Here is a 16160-nt window from a genome sequence, read left to right as displayed (position 1 = left end):
GCCTGAAGCCTGCTTTGGATTCTGTGTCTCTGTCCCTCCCCTGCTCATGCTCTGTCTCTCTCTCTTTCTCTCTCAAAAATAAATAAACATTAAAAAAATTTAAAATAATAAAAATAAAGAAGCTTCCCTATGACCATGAACTTTAGGTGGATAGGGTCTGCTTCTGTTTTGCTCCTGTTAATATCCCCCATGGCTGTAAAAATATATAGTACATGCTCTTTGTCAAATTAATCCATTCTACTATTCTTATCCATATTCTTATCTTTTAATTTAACTTTATATTATTAGTGTGATTTAACGCATACAATTAGTATGCGTTACAGACAAGATGAGAAATTGGTCCCATTTTTGGAAAGAATTTCTTAGTAGAATATTTTATAGCTGGTTTGATTGATAAATGGTAGCCTATTTTGTTTCGTTTCATTTCATTTCATTTCATTTCATTTCATTTCATTTCATTTCATTTCACATTATTTATTTATTTAGAGCAAGTGCTTATGTGTGAGAGTTGGGAAGGGGTAGAGAGAGAGAGGGAGAGAGAGAATCCCAAGTAGTCTCCGTGCTGTCAGCACAGAGTCTGATGCAGGGCTTGATCTGATGACCATGAGAAATCTCATGATTTCTGAACCAAAATCAAGAGTCAGACATGTAACTTTCTGAGCCACCCAGGCGCCCCAACAATAGACTATTTTAGAACTCTTTAGGGTAATACTACCATAATAGCACTTAGAAAAAAAGTCTAGTGACACATTTGTTAACTGTTCATTAATATAATATTTAAAATGAGGCATGTTCTCTTTGTTTTTACTTCAATAAATGGAACAATAGAAGAGCAATTCTGTGACACTGTAGCGATTTTCAATCAAAGGTTTAGTGTCTGGTCATTGATAGTCTATACATCTTTCTCAGAAGATTGAGTTTCTTGAGGTGCAGAGGCCACATCTTAATGCCTGTCATGGTGCCACAGTAGCAACTTAATAGGTGATTGTTAAGTAAATAAATGAATAAATGGCTAAAGTATAAGGCTTCCTAATCTGTGTGCATGTATGTGTGTGAATTCTGCAAAATAATGAAAATGGCAGTATCCAATTTTTTAAAGTAGTCTGATAGCTCTCTGATAGTACATTATGCCACTAAAAGCAAAGATAATCATTTTGTGCATTCATTCAATTAATAAATTAAATGACTATACTAATAGATACTACATGCCCAATTTTATACCTACTGACTTTAACACTGAGAATGGTTTAAGTCTCTGGTGATACAGGACAAGTAAAAATGAACTATGCTTTTTCACTTTTTCAATTTATCTAGACTTTTTAAAAATTTTTATTTGCTTCCTTTATATCTTTTTTTTCACTTGTTCTTCCTTAAATGCAATGCTTCTTAAAGAGAACTCTTACAGGTTGATTTTTTTTCTTAACTCTTATGCATTTTGTGGGGGTCACAGCGTAACACAGCTAACACATGAAACCGAATCTTTCGTTGTTGATTAGATGGCGTCTAAGCTGGTGAACATTAAATGCCATTTTGCAAATATAAGTATTGTATTTTCTCATCTAAAATTACTCCAAAAATGACATGATCCAAAATCCATGAAAGGTTATGGGAGACCAAATATAACAAGTTGTTAAGGCAGATGGACGACTTTGGTTGAGAAGGATATGTGCAAATTTAGATATATGATTTTAAGCAAATCAGAGGATATTTTTCTTAATTTTAAAAACTGATGCTATGTGTCAGAACATAAAGATATAATTTGAATTGTAAGTAGCTTTTCACCTCAACTGTGCATCTACCTGCATATCACAATCTCTGATTTATCATATGAATCATGTCAGTTTTTATTGTTCATATCTTTTCAGGCATCTGGCAAGCTGAAATTGCGATTTGTTTTCACATATGTTGTGATAGAGAAGATTCAGGATGTGTAGTGGTTTAGCATCAGGCTGTATGTGCTTTAATTCTCACTTCCAGTGGTAAAACATTCTGTCATATTTTTAAAAGTACTGGAATTCTTATTCTAATATACTTTAAGCGGTTTTCTATTTCTATGCTTTTTGTATCTCCCTTACCATCCCTACCACCTACCTTCACAATTTTAAACAACAACAAAATTGTACAAATATCGTCATTAATTTTCATTTTCATCATGGTCTTAGATATCTAATTAAATGGATAATTATGTGAAGACATACTCTTCTATAGTAGGATGATTGCTTCATTTATAATTCAAATACATCTTTAGGTAATTTTCTTCTTAAATATATCAGGAGGTATATATAATTTGCTTACAGCTATGCATTCTTATCTTTGCTAAGCTGTGATATGTTTAAGCTGTCTTAAACTCCTGTTTGTAAATTTGTCTTGTGAAATTAAGACTTGGATTTAATGGGGTGCCTGGGTGGCTCAGTTGGTTGAGCATCTGACTTTAGCTCAGGTCAGGATCTCATGGTTCATGGGTTTGAGCCCCATGTTGGGCTCTGTGCTGACAGCTCAGAGCCTGAAGCCTGTTTCAGATTCTGTTGTCTCCCTCTCTCTGCCTCTCCCCTGCTCACATTCTCTCTCTCTCTCTCTCAAAAAAAAATGATAATAAAAAATAATAAAAAAAAGGCTTGTATTTAATTATGCCTGATTCTCATATACCTTTTGCCATGATTTAGTTCATACAGCTTGTCTTCTATTTTACTTTCTTCCTCTATTTCACATATGCACAGTTGAGAAAATAGTATTTTATATAAAATGCATGGAGAATAATGGTTTTCTTGTAACTGGTGTCTGAGCAAGTTGGTTATATGATGAATAAAAATAGTCATGATAATTTTTTATGAGAAATGCCTTACCTTTTTAAGTTGACTGTTATTGATACATCATGAGCACCTTCTTCCCAATTTTCTTTTCTCAAATTACTTTTGTGTGTCTATTCTACCCTTCTTGCTTTAGTAACTCCTTTGCTTCCTCCTGCTCTCCCCTCTGATTGTAACTAATGACTAGAACTTAATTTTCCTTTCCCCACCCACACTTTGCTGACATCATAAATTATTTGGATACAAATGGACAGTATTCATTAGCTGTGCACTTTGCTGAAAGAGCCTTACACAGGAGTGCTGCACTCTCTCATTTTTATTAAAAGTTAAAATGCTTTTGCTGTCAGAGGGGTTGGGGTAACTTAGCCATGATAGAGGACAGGGCTACAGTGCTAATAAATAAAAATAATAACTATTACGCTGGTTGAGTGACCCTGGGAAAAGAGCACTACACAGCTATTTGTTGTTCCCTTTCACTTGTCAACAGCACTGGCTTAAAAGCTTTAGCTATTGTTGAGGATGTAATGGAGCCCATGGAAAGTTATGAAGACAACTGTCAAAAAACAATCAGGCAAAGATTAGTTGAGTATTTTTGTGTATCTGTGCTGTTTTGGGACAATTCTTACATTAACCTACGGCAAGTGACAACTGTCCTTTTCCTTCTCATGATACTACACCTTTTTCTATATCATCCTTATTGGCTTGGACCATTTGAAAAATGCATAGGAGGGGCGCCTGGGTGGCGCAGTCGGTTAAGCGTCCGACTTCAGGCAGGTCACGATCTCGCGGTCCGTGAGTTCGAGCCTCGCGTCGGGCTCTGGGCTGATGGCTCGAAGCCTGGAGCCTGTTTCCGATTCTGTGTCTCCCTCTCTCTCTGCCCCTGCCCTGTTCATGCTCTGTCTCTCTCTGTCCCAAAAATAAATAAACGTTAAAAAAAAAAAAATTAAAAAAAAAAAAAAAAAGAAAAATGCATAGGAATGGTAGACAATAGAAACTAAGGGTTGTGGGTCATTGCCATAAAAAATGCACAGATAGTACTATTATCCTTGCTGAGATTTTCAAATTCTGGTTCATTTTGGTGATGGGCAAATAAAACATATGCATGTATGTTTCATTTGATTTTGAAGTCGTTCTTTTGGGTAGTTGTATATTAAGTGGCAGCTGTAATGTTAGTCAACATTTTTAGGTGTTACTGTGTGCTCAGCAGTGTTTTAAGAGCTTTACATAAATTATCTCCTTTAATTATTTTGACAATCATATGTGGTAAGTAAGTGCAGTTACTATTACTGTTTATAGGTGAGTCCATTAGAGCATAGTGAGGTTAAACTACTTGCCAAAGGTCACAAAACTAGTAAGTGATGGAATCATGTCATTTGACATTAGTTGTTCTTTTTTTTTTTTAATACCTAATAGCCCAACATAAGTGAGATTTTGTATGTGAGAAATACATCTTTGCAACTATTTCTTGAAATGCTACCCTCAAATTGCATGTTATTTTTGCTGACATCTAATATTCGAAACAAGGACAAAACAAAGTGTTGCATGAAAATATACTTACTTTCTGAGTGATAGAATAGATACAACAGTATAGCTCCATAAGTTTCTCTTTTAAATGGATTTTTTTTTCTTTTTGCCTAGAAAATATAGAGCCATCTTGTGAGGAGTAAACCCAAGGTTATCTATATGTAGCATTTATATCATATTGATTATGGCATGTTTAATCATGCGATAAAAAAATATTCTTCTAGAATGTGGTATAAGATTGAGTATAATTGGGCAGGTGTGTTAACAGTTTCAACTTGTGCAACAAGAAAATTTAAGCTTGTAAGTATTGATTTAAACATTTCAATAGTCCAAAAACTGATTGCATATTAAACATTTTAAAACTTGAGTCAGCAGGCCAATTTTTTTTTCTTTCTGTTAACAAGCTCTTATTAACTTTCAAGTGGAAACAAACAAGTATTTTGGCACCACTAAAAGTAAAGTATTTGTAGAGCTTAATTCACTTTAGGGTAATTACATATAAAAATGAGGCTTATTGAAATTCTAACGCTTTGGAATTTCAGATGTGTTTCTCTTGTGTGTTGTGGTATTTATTATTTCTTAATGTTTCCTAGAAGAACTTGACATTTTCAGTGGCTGACTAGCTACAGTGCTTGGCTAATGGGAATCTTGCAAGGGCTTGTGGTCTTCAATAGACAAATAACTTTTCAGACATATAAAAGTTTTCGCATTACTTCCATAACATAGTTTAATATTTTCCCCCAAATATTGTCTAGGCCAGTGCATATTGTCCACATGAATTAAACTCGTACAGATAGTTGATTTCCAGATTCAGCCCAATATTCCCCTCAAAAATAATCTTATTATCAGTAATTGAATAATTAAATAACAGTACATTGAATTGTAATTAGCTTTTTGAAGAAAAATGTATTTGGCCAAGTGTTCTAACTTGTGTTTACTCTTCAACTTTATGTTGGCCATCAAGTGAAAGCTTCCAAGGGGAGAGTGTTGAATTAATGAAACATGATTAAGAGATTAGGCACCCAGGGGTGGCTGGGTGGCTCAGTCAGTTGGGCATCCGAGTTTGGCTCAGGTCATGATCTCGTAGTTTGTGGATTTGAGCCCCTCGTTGGGCTGTGTGCTGACAGCTCAGAGCCTGGAGCCTACTTTGGATTCTGTGTCTTCCTCTGTCTCTCTGCTCTTTCCCCACTCATGCTCTTTCTCTCAAAAATAAACATGAAAAAAAAAGAGATTAGGCACCCAGATCAGCTATCATATAATAATTGTTCAAAACTAGATAAGGTGAATAAAACTGGACTAACATTTTGAAAAGGTTGACTATTATAAGAACATGTTGCTGTGTGTGGCATATTGAAAAGGACACTGAACTAGGAGTTAGGCTTCAAGTTCTACCTGTATCATTAATTAGATTTATGATATTAGGCATATTTTAACCTTAATTTATAATTTCAGTTTGTAAAATGAAGAATTTGGTCTATACCATTTATGACACAAATTGTATTGAGCAAAACAGTTTATCTCCCCACAGTAATTTCCTTGGTCAAATATTTAAATAATGCTGTAGAATCCATAACTCATTTAAGGATTGACAGTCTTGTTAACACATAAAAAGATCTAAATGCTGTAGAAAAGAGATGTTAATTTGTGTAATTTTAATTAGATTTACATGACAATGAAATGCTTATTTTGTTTGTTTTAGTTTTAAGTAACCAAACAATTTGGGTTCCCTTTATGTCCAATATGTTTTAGTAAATCACTTTTATGAAATGCTTATCTAGATGATATATAAAGATCCTTCCAGGTTTAACATTCTGATTCTATGGCATGAATAATCTACATATGCTCTTACTTCTTGACTTTGAAGGATGCATTGGTATATTTTGAAGTTTAGCCATATCATCGTTCCTTCCAAAGACAACTCCCATCCCTAAATGTGCATCCTATCACAAGTCAGAAATAACACAGCTTAGTTTAAGCTACAAAATTAAAGTATAAACAATGGTAGATTTGGTAAGACCTAACTCTTGGGACTTTGTTTAAAAAGTCAAATATTACACATACATATTTTTTGCTTGTTCGATTTTTCAATGAGCTCTGCCACTGCAGCTCAAGGGAGATTAAGGGAAAAAAACCTACATAAACACAAAGCAAAAACCCGAGCTTGTGTGTAAAGCTACTGCACTGGAGCGAATGTGGTTTAATTCTTGGCACTGGCAGCTTGTTGGAGAATTACAATATGTTGGCATGAGTCTCTAGGTCTCATTGTTCCAGATGAGGGAGTCAGTCTTAAGAGTGTTTGGCACTGAAGGGAAAAAGGAGTGAGAGTTATAGGGAATGAGCAGGCCCTAAAGAGGCAGGATGCTGTTGTAACAATGGCTGGCACAGTTGGGGGGGCCATTCACTGGTAGGGATTGCCATAGGCATTGATGTGAAGAAACATATGTGAGCAAAAGAGGCAAGGATGAGGAGGGAAAATCAAGCAAACATCAAAAGGGTCCTAATGGCACAAAGAGACAAAAGTAATCCAATCAGAGTCGTCTTGATATTAATGGATTGACTGGTAAGGATATCTGTCATTTCCCTGTAATTTATCTTATCACTTGTTTCTTACCATTTATTCTATGTTTTATTTTAAGATATGCACATATTTATCTTTCCCCCAAAGAAACAGATCCCTGAATTAAGAGGCTCTGGTTTTGTATTCCATCTGTTCTACTTTCTGCCTAGGTGCTGCTGGGAAAAGCATCTTTCTGAGCCTTAGTTTTCTCATCTGCAAAATGGATATAATAATAATGCATACCATTGACAACATTGTGGTATCTGACAGCATTATATAAACTGAAATGCTATGCAAATAATAAGAACTACTATTATCTCTTATACTTATTTTAATATAGGAAACACTAGTTTTTATTTTTGACAGCAATTGTGATACTTTAATGTTTGAGCAAAGCAACTCTCAGGAGAATTGTTACAGGTGCTTGAAGGAAAGCTATGGCATATCTTAATGTGAAAATAATGGATAATCCAGTATTTGAACTTTGGGAAATAACTATGTTCGCAAACATACTATACATACTCATAGGATAAAATCCAATTCCACATGTACTTATAAAAATAACATCTTACGTTAGAAAATTGAATATTTAGTAGATAGCTACTATCTTTTTTAGTCCATAAATACTGAAGCAGCACTTACATAATTGTGTCAAATTTCACTTTAATCACATTCACACATTTAATGAACAGGTGTATTATAAATATTGGGATTTTGCCATTTGGTATCTTACAGTTCTAGTCATGTGTATCCTATGGATTCTTTACCATTTTCAGGGAAATTCATCCATTGGTACCTGTGCATCCTTTGTATTCATTTATTACCATTGTGAAATCATCATTAACCATCATTGTTACCATCCATTGTGAAATCATTTCTTACCGCTTCTTCATGAACTACCAATGGAGACAAATTAGAACAGTAGCAGTTGGAGGAATACTTGATGTGGACTTGCTTAAAGCTCTTTATTTCATAGTAGTTTAGATAGAGAGGTGAAGTGGGTGAAATGATATGCTTTTGGTCCCCTGACTTTGAGATCCGGTAAGTTGAACTTAGCTCCATATGGGCAACTTCTCATAATAATCTTCTGAATTAGATATCGGTGCATTGTTTACCACTTAAGAAACCAAAGCTTAGGGAAATATCTAATTCAGAAGATTATTATGAGAAGTTTGAGATACCACATGTAAAGGACCTGGTACACCGCTTAGCACTTATCCCTCAAAATAGTAGCTATCATTATCATTTCATTGTTGACAAGAGAGTCAGGAATTTGTAGGCAAGGCGCACGTGCGCGTGCGCGCGCGCGCGCGCGCGCGCGCGCACACACACACACACACACACACACACACACACACACCTTGCTTCAAAACAACTCTGCCTATTACATTTCGTGAAACCTCAGACAAGTCCTTTTCTTCTTTTTGCTTTTTTTTTTAACCTGTATGATGGATATAATAACACAATCTGAGTCTTCAGGTATCAGCTATGATTAAATGAGAGAATGCAGACAGGTAAAATCATCTAACATAGTTCCTGGCACATAGGCTGCTCAATAAATGTTTATTGAATCTGAATTTAAAGTATATGCCTCATCCAGATTGCAAATATTAGTGACTTTATTCATCCACAGGCATGAAAACTCTGAGTTAGATATGTTCTGATTTTACATCTTTCAGATTACTTGGTCTTAAAGAAGTTATTCATTTTTCTGTAGTGTACATTTAAAGTAAGGTACTTGAAAAAAAAGTGGCTCTGTATAGGAGCCTTATATCTTTATGTAAGTTAATAAAGAGGCTAGGAATGTTCTGCAGGTTTCAGAAATCTGGCGGCTGTTACTTTAACTCTGCAACTTAGACAGAAGACTTCTGTTTCTTTCTGAGCACACTACAGTGAATATTTTGTCTAGCTGCAGGGGAAAAGCTTTGTCATGGACTTTGCAGACAATAGCCTTAAAAGTAAAATGGTCTGCTTTTGGTGCCGGGAGGTTCAGGGGCCTATTGTTAGCGCACAATGGATTTCTATTGCTGCATTCCTGCTTTGCAAAGGTTTGTTAGCTTTTAATGACTGACAGTACTCTATTGCAAATACCGTATTGGCTGTGCCCTGTTTACATGCTACTCAAGAATTTTTGTGGAGTGCTGGAAAAAAAGAAACAGTGGTGTTTGTCTGACCTACTCTGATAAGGTTTAAAAAATGATTTCACTCATGAAGTGTTTACTGGGAATGTAGAAACATTGGAAATCCTTGCAGAAGTATTTTAGAGTTACTTTGAAGGCCTCAATGAATAGAAATATTGATTACAGTAGAGATTTAATCCACTTTATTACTCAGAATTGTCATTATCATTTTCAAAACAATATGGTACAGAAATAGGGATATTTTAAGAAAAAGTAAAAGTAAATTTTATAGGATCTTTCTTCCTTAAATGTAAGAAATGGAGATATTTTGTTACAAAGGAAGAAATGCATTTTGCACATTCCACAGTAAATTCCATAACAAATGTGTACACAGTAGTTGTGGTAGGTGTGTTTATGTGTGTGTCTATGTATATTTTTTCATATATATATTTTTCACCGTATGTATAGACTATAGGCTATGTAAAACAGTGAATCACTCAGAGCTTTTCACTGTTTTATTTTCCATAAGCTTTGGACATCTGAGAAAAGCAAATAAATAAATAAATAAATAAATAAATAAATAAATACAAGCATTCAATATTGTCAGTTTTTCCAAGGAAATTTCACTTCCACTTTGTTGAAAACTCCACACAGGCCTTGTGACTCTGACAATCAATGGCTGTAAGATGGGGGCCTGAGAAAAGTAGATAGCATTAGCCAAAGATGATGATGATGCCTTAAAATGCATTTTACTGTGGGGAAAATGAACCAGTTTCTAATAATCTTATGGTCTGTAGGCCAGACGGTCCCTTTGATAAGTTAACATGTACTCCCTTTATGCTCCTAGTAGGGGGTAAACAAATGTCTGAACAAGCACAAATACACATAAACACCAATGTGGAGAATGGCAGTGTATGTCTTAGATCTAGATAATAAGTGTGGGTATTGTTATTTAGATGGAGCATACTGGGACACTTATCTTTTAGTACACTCCATTTTCTAACTGAATGCAGTGCTAATCGTGGGATTGAAAGCCATTGTAATTGTGTACCCATCTAAATGCTGACAAGAATATACAATTACATTGTTTGGAATTGAGTTTAATGTTTGGGAGTTTTATTAGCATTTATGTTTACTTATACATTAAAATTCAACACAAAAGAAGAGGTCAAAAACCATGTGATATATAGAAACAAAAAAACGGACTAAAGCATAACCTTGCTCTTTAAAATATATGCGCCCTGTCTCAACAGTGGGCATTTTCAAAGAATGTGATACAAATCTGAAATAAGCAAATAATAGGTTTCCATTGTAAGCATTACTCACTTTGGTAGATTTTGCAATCTTTGTAAAGCTTCTTTTGTACGAACTTTTTTTTTTTTTAATGTTCATGGTACTGGCAAATCTTTCCACAGTGTGCTTACCACCATACGATGTTAAACACATATTATAAAGTGGATGTAATTGTAAACACACAGAGGGATATAATTACATGTAGCAGATTTAAGAGCTAATTCTTTGCCTTTTTTCCCCCTGCATTTTATCAACATAATTATTTTTTGACTGCAGACTAACACCCTGAAATTGACAAGCATCTATTATAGCAGGAATTTGTTCACCAAATTGAAAAACAATGAACTGCAGGTTTATATGTACCCATTGTCATAAAGAATTAGTAGGGCTTTGTTCCGCAAGAGGAAAAAGCTAATGATTTTGAAACAGCAGGTGACAAAACACATTCTTTTTTCCCCCCCTGTTATCAGTTTGTTGATGAAGTCATTATGAACTGGGGCCCAGATAGGGATGGCCTTATTTTTAGCAGATAGACTTTTAATGAGCTGCATTGTAAAGACAGTCATGTTGATTTGCTTACATTTTTTTTTCCTTTCCTTAGAAACCCCCAGTATTGAAAAGCTACTCTCAAAGGACTGGAAAGACAAACTTCTTGCAATGGGATCAGGGAACTTTGGTGAAATAAAAGGTAACATATTGATGATTATTTTGATCCAAAATGTACTGAAATGAAGTTTATGTTTAGAAACATTAACAGTGAAAAGTGCTGCTCCCTCTTCCTCTTCTGCCTCATGCATTCTGTCTTTGGTGTTTCTTTTCCCTAGCTTGAACGTGGACGTGTCAGGACTCTGACTTTCTCTTTGTGCTTTATTGATAAATGGAATGCTATTTTAACAGACTAAACCCCTGTATCTTCAAAAGGCTTTGGTTTTCATCATTGAAAAAAAAATTAAATGATTCACCTTGTCGGTAGGAATGTATTTATATCAGGGTTAAAAACTGCATATGATGAGATGAGTGTATACATTCTACTGTTAGAAGTGTGAAGGTACATAATTTACATTTAAAACCAGACATGGTGAATGGAGAAAGCTTAATAAAAGGTTGTATTGTACTAACGAGAGCAACATTTTTTGTTTGTTTTTATTTGAATCAGACATTGAACACAACTAAGAAAAAGTCTAGATGAACCTCAGATGATACTGAATATTCATATCTTAATAAACTTTTACTAATAGCAGTGGGAAAGGACTTAATTTCCCATATAAAAATAGTTAAATGATCATTTCAGTTAATTTCAAAGTGTGTTTTCTCAGAGCATGGTAGGCAATCTATGGTTTTCTGTCTGTTGCCAGTAGCACACTTGATTCTGAGTTCTAAAGGATTAATCTTGAGAAAAAAATACTTATTCATCAATATTAAAATATTTAGTTATATATTACACTATATGGTTTTTTGTAGAAGCTGAATATATATTTAAATATCACCAGATTTATATTAATATACATGTAGAAATATGTGTATAAATAACTTTTTTGCATATGTATGTATGAGCACGTGTTCTCCCAATGAAAAAGGCAATTGTCTTTCTTATGGCTCTATGACCTCGCAGCATCCCGCAGAAAGGCAGGACACTAGCATCTCAGCATTTTGAAACTTCCAGAAAATGTTTGACTGAGTGTTTCACTTCTTATCCATTGTATTTGAAGTTTAAATATATTCAGGTTATGATCAAGTATGACTTGGTGGTGAGAGAATGAATGAGTGCTAATCAACAAAATCAGTAACCAAAATCTATCATGGAATCAAATTCAAACAGATAGCAATTAATATGCCTTAAAGAGCTTGAAGACAGAGTTTAAACAGAACAGAGGAATTTCTTTTCCTAGGCCACAGATCCTTTATATTATTATGTTGGCTTTTAACCCATTTACACCTGAGACGTAGAATGTGTTCTCCAAGGTTCTTTATTCTCCCCTGACCGAGGTGATAACTGAGCATATAGCAGAGAAGACCGCCTGTTCCAAGCCTTGTGATCTCATTCCATTGGAGGACAAACATTTTTCCCTCCCTAGTTTTCTTCACAAGTCGAACTTAAAAGCAGCCACAGCAGTGATGATAAGCTTAGAGAAAAGCAGCTCAGCTATTCTTCCAGGCTTGCCTGTGGGCTTGGTTCAGGAAGCTGCGGTTCAGTCAAAAGAAGTTTCCGTCTTTAATTTTGAGTTTTTTAAAGCTTCGCATTCAGAGCATAAGTTTGGTTATTGTCCTGTGTTCTGTTCAAAAAGCTGTTTTCCGATGCATTTTAAAAGCAACTGTAGACCTTTCTTCTGTTGGGGGGCATGGTTATTAGGTGCTTGGATAGGTTTGGCAGAAAACTGGGAAAATAGCGCTGGCTTACTTTTCCTACTGACTGCCCGTGACAGTTGCAATTACTATCCATTGTTCGTAGGTGGCTAGAAAGTGGAAAGGATACAATAGTGTATAGCCCTCTGGGGGTAAATGAATTTGACTTAATGGTGTTTGGGGGGTCAGACACTCTGATTATGCCATGCCCAGGAATGTGGTTTTCATGCCACCTCAGAAGTTATGGGAGAACAATGGCTTTGCTGTTTGCAGCATTTTTTTTTTTTTAATGAAGCAAATAAAGGTGTAAGTCTCATGTATGTGCACACTGTTTTGGGTTGGGATAGGGAAGAATAAGGGTGAGCTTTTTTAAATCTGAAATATGCACATATTCAATTATTAGATGATTTATGAATGATAATTTTGAATAATATATTTGATAAAATCTTGCATATGTTAGGACATTTACAGCCTTTACAGTATTTGCCAAGTCTTGTGGATTGAAACTTTTCTCCTCTGTTTACACTGGTCAGTTTTGATTTAACTTTGTAAAAAATTTTAATGTTTGTTTTTGAGAGAGAGAGAGACAGACAGACAGACAGACCATGAACAGGAGAGGGGCAGTGAGAGAGGGAGATGCAAAATCTGAAGCAGGCTCTGAGCTCTGAGCTGTCAGCACAGAGCCCAATGTGGGGCTCCATCCTACAAACCGCGAGATCATGACCTGAGCTGAAATTGGATGTTTAACCGACTGAGACCCCCAGGCACCCCATTTAACTTTTAATAGTTGCAGAAAATGTGTGAGTAAGTGAGTGTGTGTGTGTGTGTCTGCATGCACATGTGCGCCCATTCTTGAATATCTAAAATTATAGCCAGATGAGGACAGAGCTCCGTTCCTAAATGCTAACCTTCAAGTTGCTGCACGTGAATTCTTTCAGAGCGTTTGGACAAAGATTAATATTACAGCTTGGCAAAGTTCAAAGAAGTGTTTCTTGCTATTACTATTTAAAAAGTTAAAATGATAAACTTCTAAAAATAAGAGAAATAAATAGCATTTGGTTTGGATATTTTAGCTATCAATAAATAGTTGTCATACCCACTTAAAGTCAATATCATTCTTCAAGAAACAATGCGGGTTAGTAAAGGTCACCCACTTCTAAGAGCATGAAATTATTTTCCATGTTAGGTTATTTTGCCTGTTAGAATTTATTCCATTTTTATGGTCTGGTACTTTGGAAATGTGAAGTGATTAGGTTTTAAAGTTACATTAGAAACAATCCTCTAAAAAACATACAACAAGGACACTAGATCCAGTTTTGCAGAACAAAACAGTTTGACCAAAAAAAAAAAAAAAAAAAAAAAAAAAAGCTTGGCTAACAATGTATGTATATAAATTGATTAGCTGCCTGAAAAAATGACTTATTTCTTCTCCAGTCATTGATATAGTATGGCTGGTCAGCTTATGGTTTTTGTTGTTGTTGTTATCTGTAGCAGAAGCACAGAGTAACAGTGGTGAGAAAGGTGAAGGAATATCTCCTATAGCCTTGTAGTTGCTGAGAAGAGGAAAAAAAAAAGAAAAACAGCGCTTGCACTCCCGTTGGCAACCACGAGTGTCACGCGTTGTTTTAGCTAGCATGAAATTCCATTACACTGAAGGTCAATGCATTGGCACTTCACCTGAGGACAGTATCTGGGGATCCAGGGCAGCTTTGACTAATCTAAACAGAGCATTTGGTTTTCAATAAAGTCATTGCAGGATTTGTATGTTACAGACGTAATTATTATTTTTTTTTTTTGTAGAATTTCAACCAAAAAAATCTGCATGCAAAATTCTCTCAAATAGTTCTTTCTTGGTGAAGTTATAAGAGCAGGGCACTGTTTGAGAGGTTTTACTGGCTAGGTCACTCAGATAAGTCCAAATCAGTTTCTCCACCAGCCTTGTATGAAGAATTCGTTAAAGCCCGGTTTCTTTCCCATTGGTATCCCTGGTTAGACCCTTTCTCACCCTGCTCAGAATGCATTAATTTGGCTGGCAAAGTGTTGTATCCTGTGTTACGAAAAATGCCAGCTGCAGTTGGTATAATAAAAAATTGGCTCTTTTGAAAGCTATAATTTCGTTCTTTCTAGAAGATGGGACATAAAGGCAAACACCAGACAGCTCTAGAATGCCAGTAATAGATTCAAGGAAATAAGCCATTCAGCAATATTTTGGTCTCTTAGAACTCATGATAAATACATAATTTTTAGATGCAACACGTGGGTTAAAGTAGATCCTCTGTTAGGTGACATCAAATTTGGAGATAAAAGAGATAGGTGGATTCAGTATGTGGCTTGAAAGAGATAATTCTGTTTAAATAACGTTAGACAATTTGTGAACAAGCAGGTGTGGGAAAGGAATCAGATCCCAGGTAATAAATAAAGAGATCCTTAGAGTTTGTAAATTTGAAACATGGAAACTATAATGCCAGTGTTTAGACATGTAAGGGTTTGTATCACTTTGAAAGTTGTTTTAAACCCATTCTTTTAAAACTAAAAAAAAAACTATTTAAGAATCGCATGCTTTGCTAATAGTAACTTGGTGACTTATGTCATTTGTACATTCAGCTAAAAAATATATCTGTACATTTTTATAAAAGGGTTGGAAATATTATTAAGGGAACTGTTGTATCTGAAATTTGTTCCATGCAAGAATGAGCCATAAAGAAGGCACATAACATATAGTCATGCACTTCTAAATAAAGTAAATATTTAATGGTTTTAATCTAGTGAGCTTGTTTTATAGTTCCTCTGTAGTTGCTTATGAGTAATGTTTTCCCTTTTTGTAAAAACCACTTTGTAAAAAACGAAGAAAGACTAGTGCTGTGCAGCATATAAGTTTCTGAAATAAATTTGGCAATGTCCGTAAAAGAAAAAGTGACTTCATGTTTTCTGCACATCACTGACTTGCTCTGCCCCAGAATGCCAGAGTCTTTATGCCAGTGTGTAAACATAGCCAACAATGGGAAGAGAATGGTCAGACACTGGATCTCGTTGATTTCTGTCTTAGGAAGTTTTACATATCTTTCAAAGCAGGTACTTAATAATGCATGTTTTAAACAGATACTCTTACATATTTAATCTGGATTCTATATTTGAAAATAAAAATATGATTTCCTCAACCTGTTTTTTCTCTCATTTAAAAATAACATTCATTCACTTAATAAAGATTCATTTGTGCAATGGAAGTGAAGATTCTAAAATTAAGATAATTTTAAGAACATTATTTTTTTCTTATAGATATGGACTCCAAAGCTTATACCAGCCAGATTATTAAATGATGGAATTAATCCAGAAACTTTTCCTCTTTTTAAACGACCATTTCTCTTAACTGGGGAAGCATAGTGTAGCCAAAAAGTTGGTATCATGTTGCCCTGATTGTTCCAAGAACTCGTGGAAATCAGTTTAACTCTTTTGGTTTATTGCCTTATTTGCTCATTTAAAAACAGTTGCAGATTACTATTGATTACATGCCCATCT

The 16160-nt window shown here is 35.0% G+C and overlaps 1 protein-coding gene across 37 annotated transcripts in view; it reads left to right on the top strand.

Annotated features, from left to right (window-relative positions):
- Positions 1-16160, top strand: part of SOX5 (SRY-box transcription factor 5) — a 1017940-nt gene that overhangs the window by 783017 nt on the left and 218763 nt on the right. For 35 of the 37 annotated variants that reach the window (XM_045062619.1, XM_045062611.1, XM_045062623.1 and 32 more), the window contains one exon: positions 10903-10989. In XM_045062619.1, coding sequence (XP_044918554.1) covers positions 10903-10989 — 87 coding nt within the window. Of the gene's footprint in view, positions 1-5640; positions 6892-7589; positions 7930-10902; positions 10990-16160 lie in introns of those variants that run through there. The other 2 variants (XM_023256843.2, XM_023256842.2) reach the window with 2 other exon arrangements.

The sequence above is a fragment of the Felis catus genome, chromosome B4 (genome assembly GCF_018350175.1).
Source record: "Felis catus isolate Fca126 chromosome B4, F.catus_Fca126_mat1.0, whole genome shotgun sequence".
NCBI classification, from domain to species: Eukaryota; Metazoa; Chordata; class Mammalia; order Carnivora; family Felidae; genus Felis; species Felis catus.
This window is presented reverse-complemented; position numbering and strand designations above follow the sequence as displayed.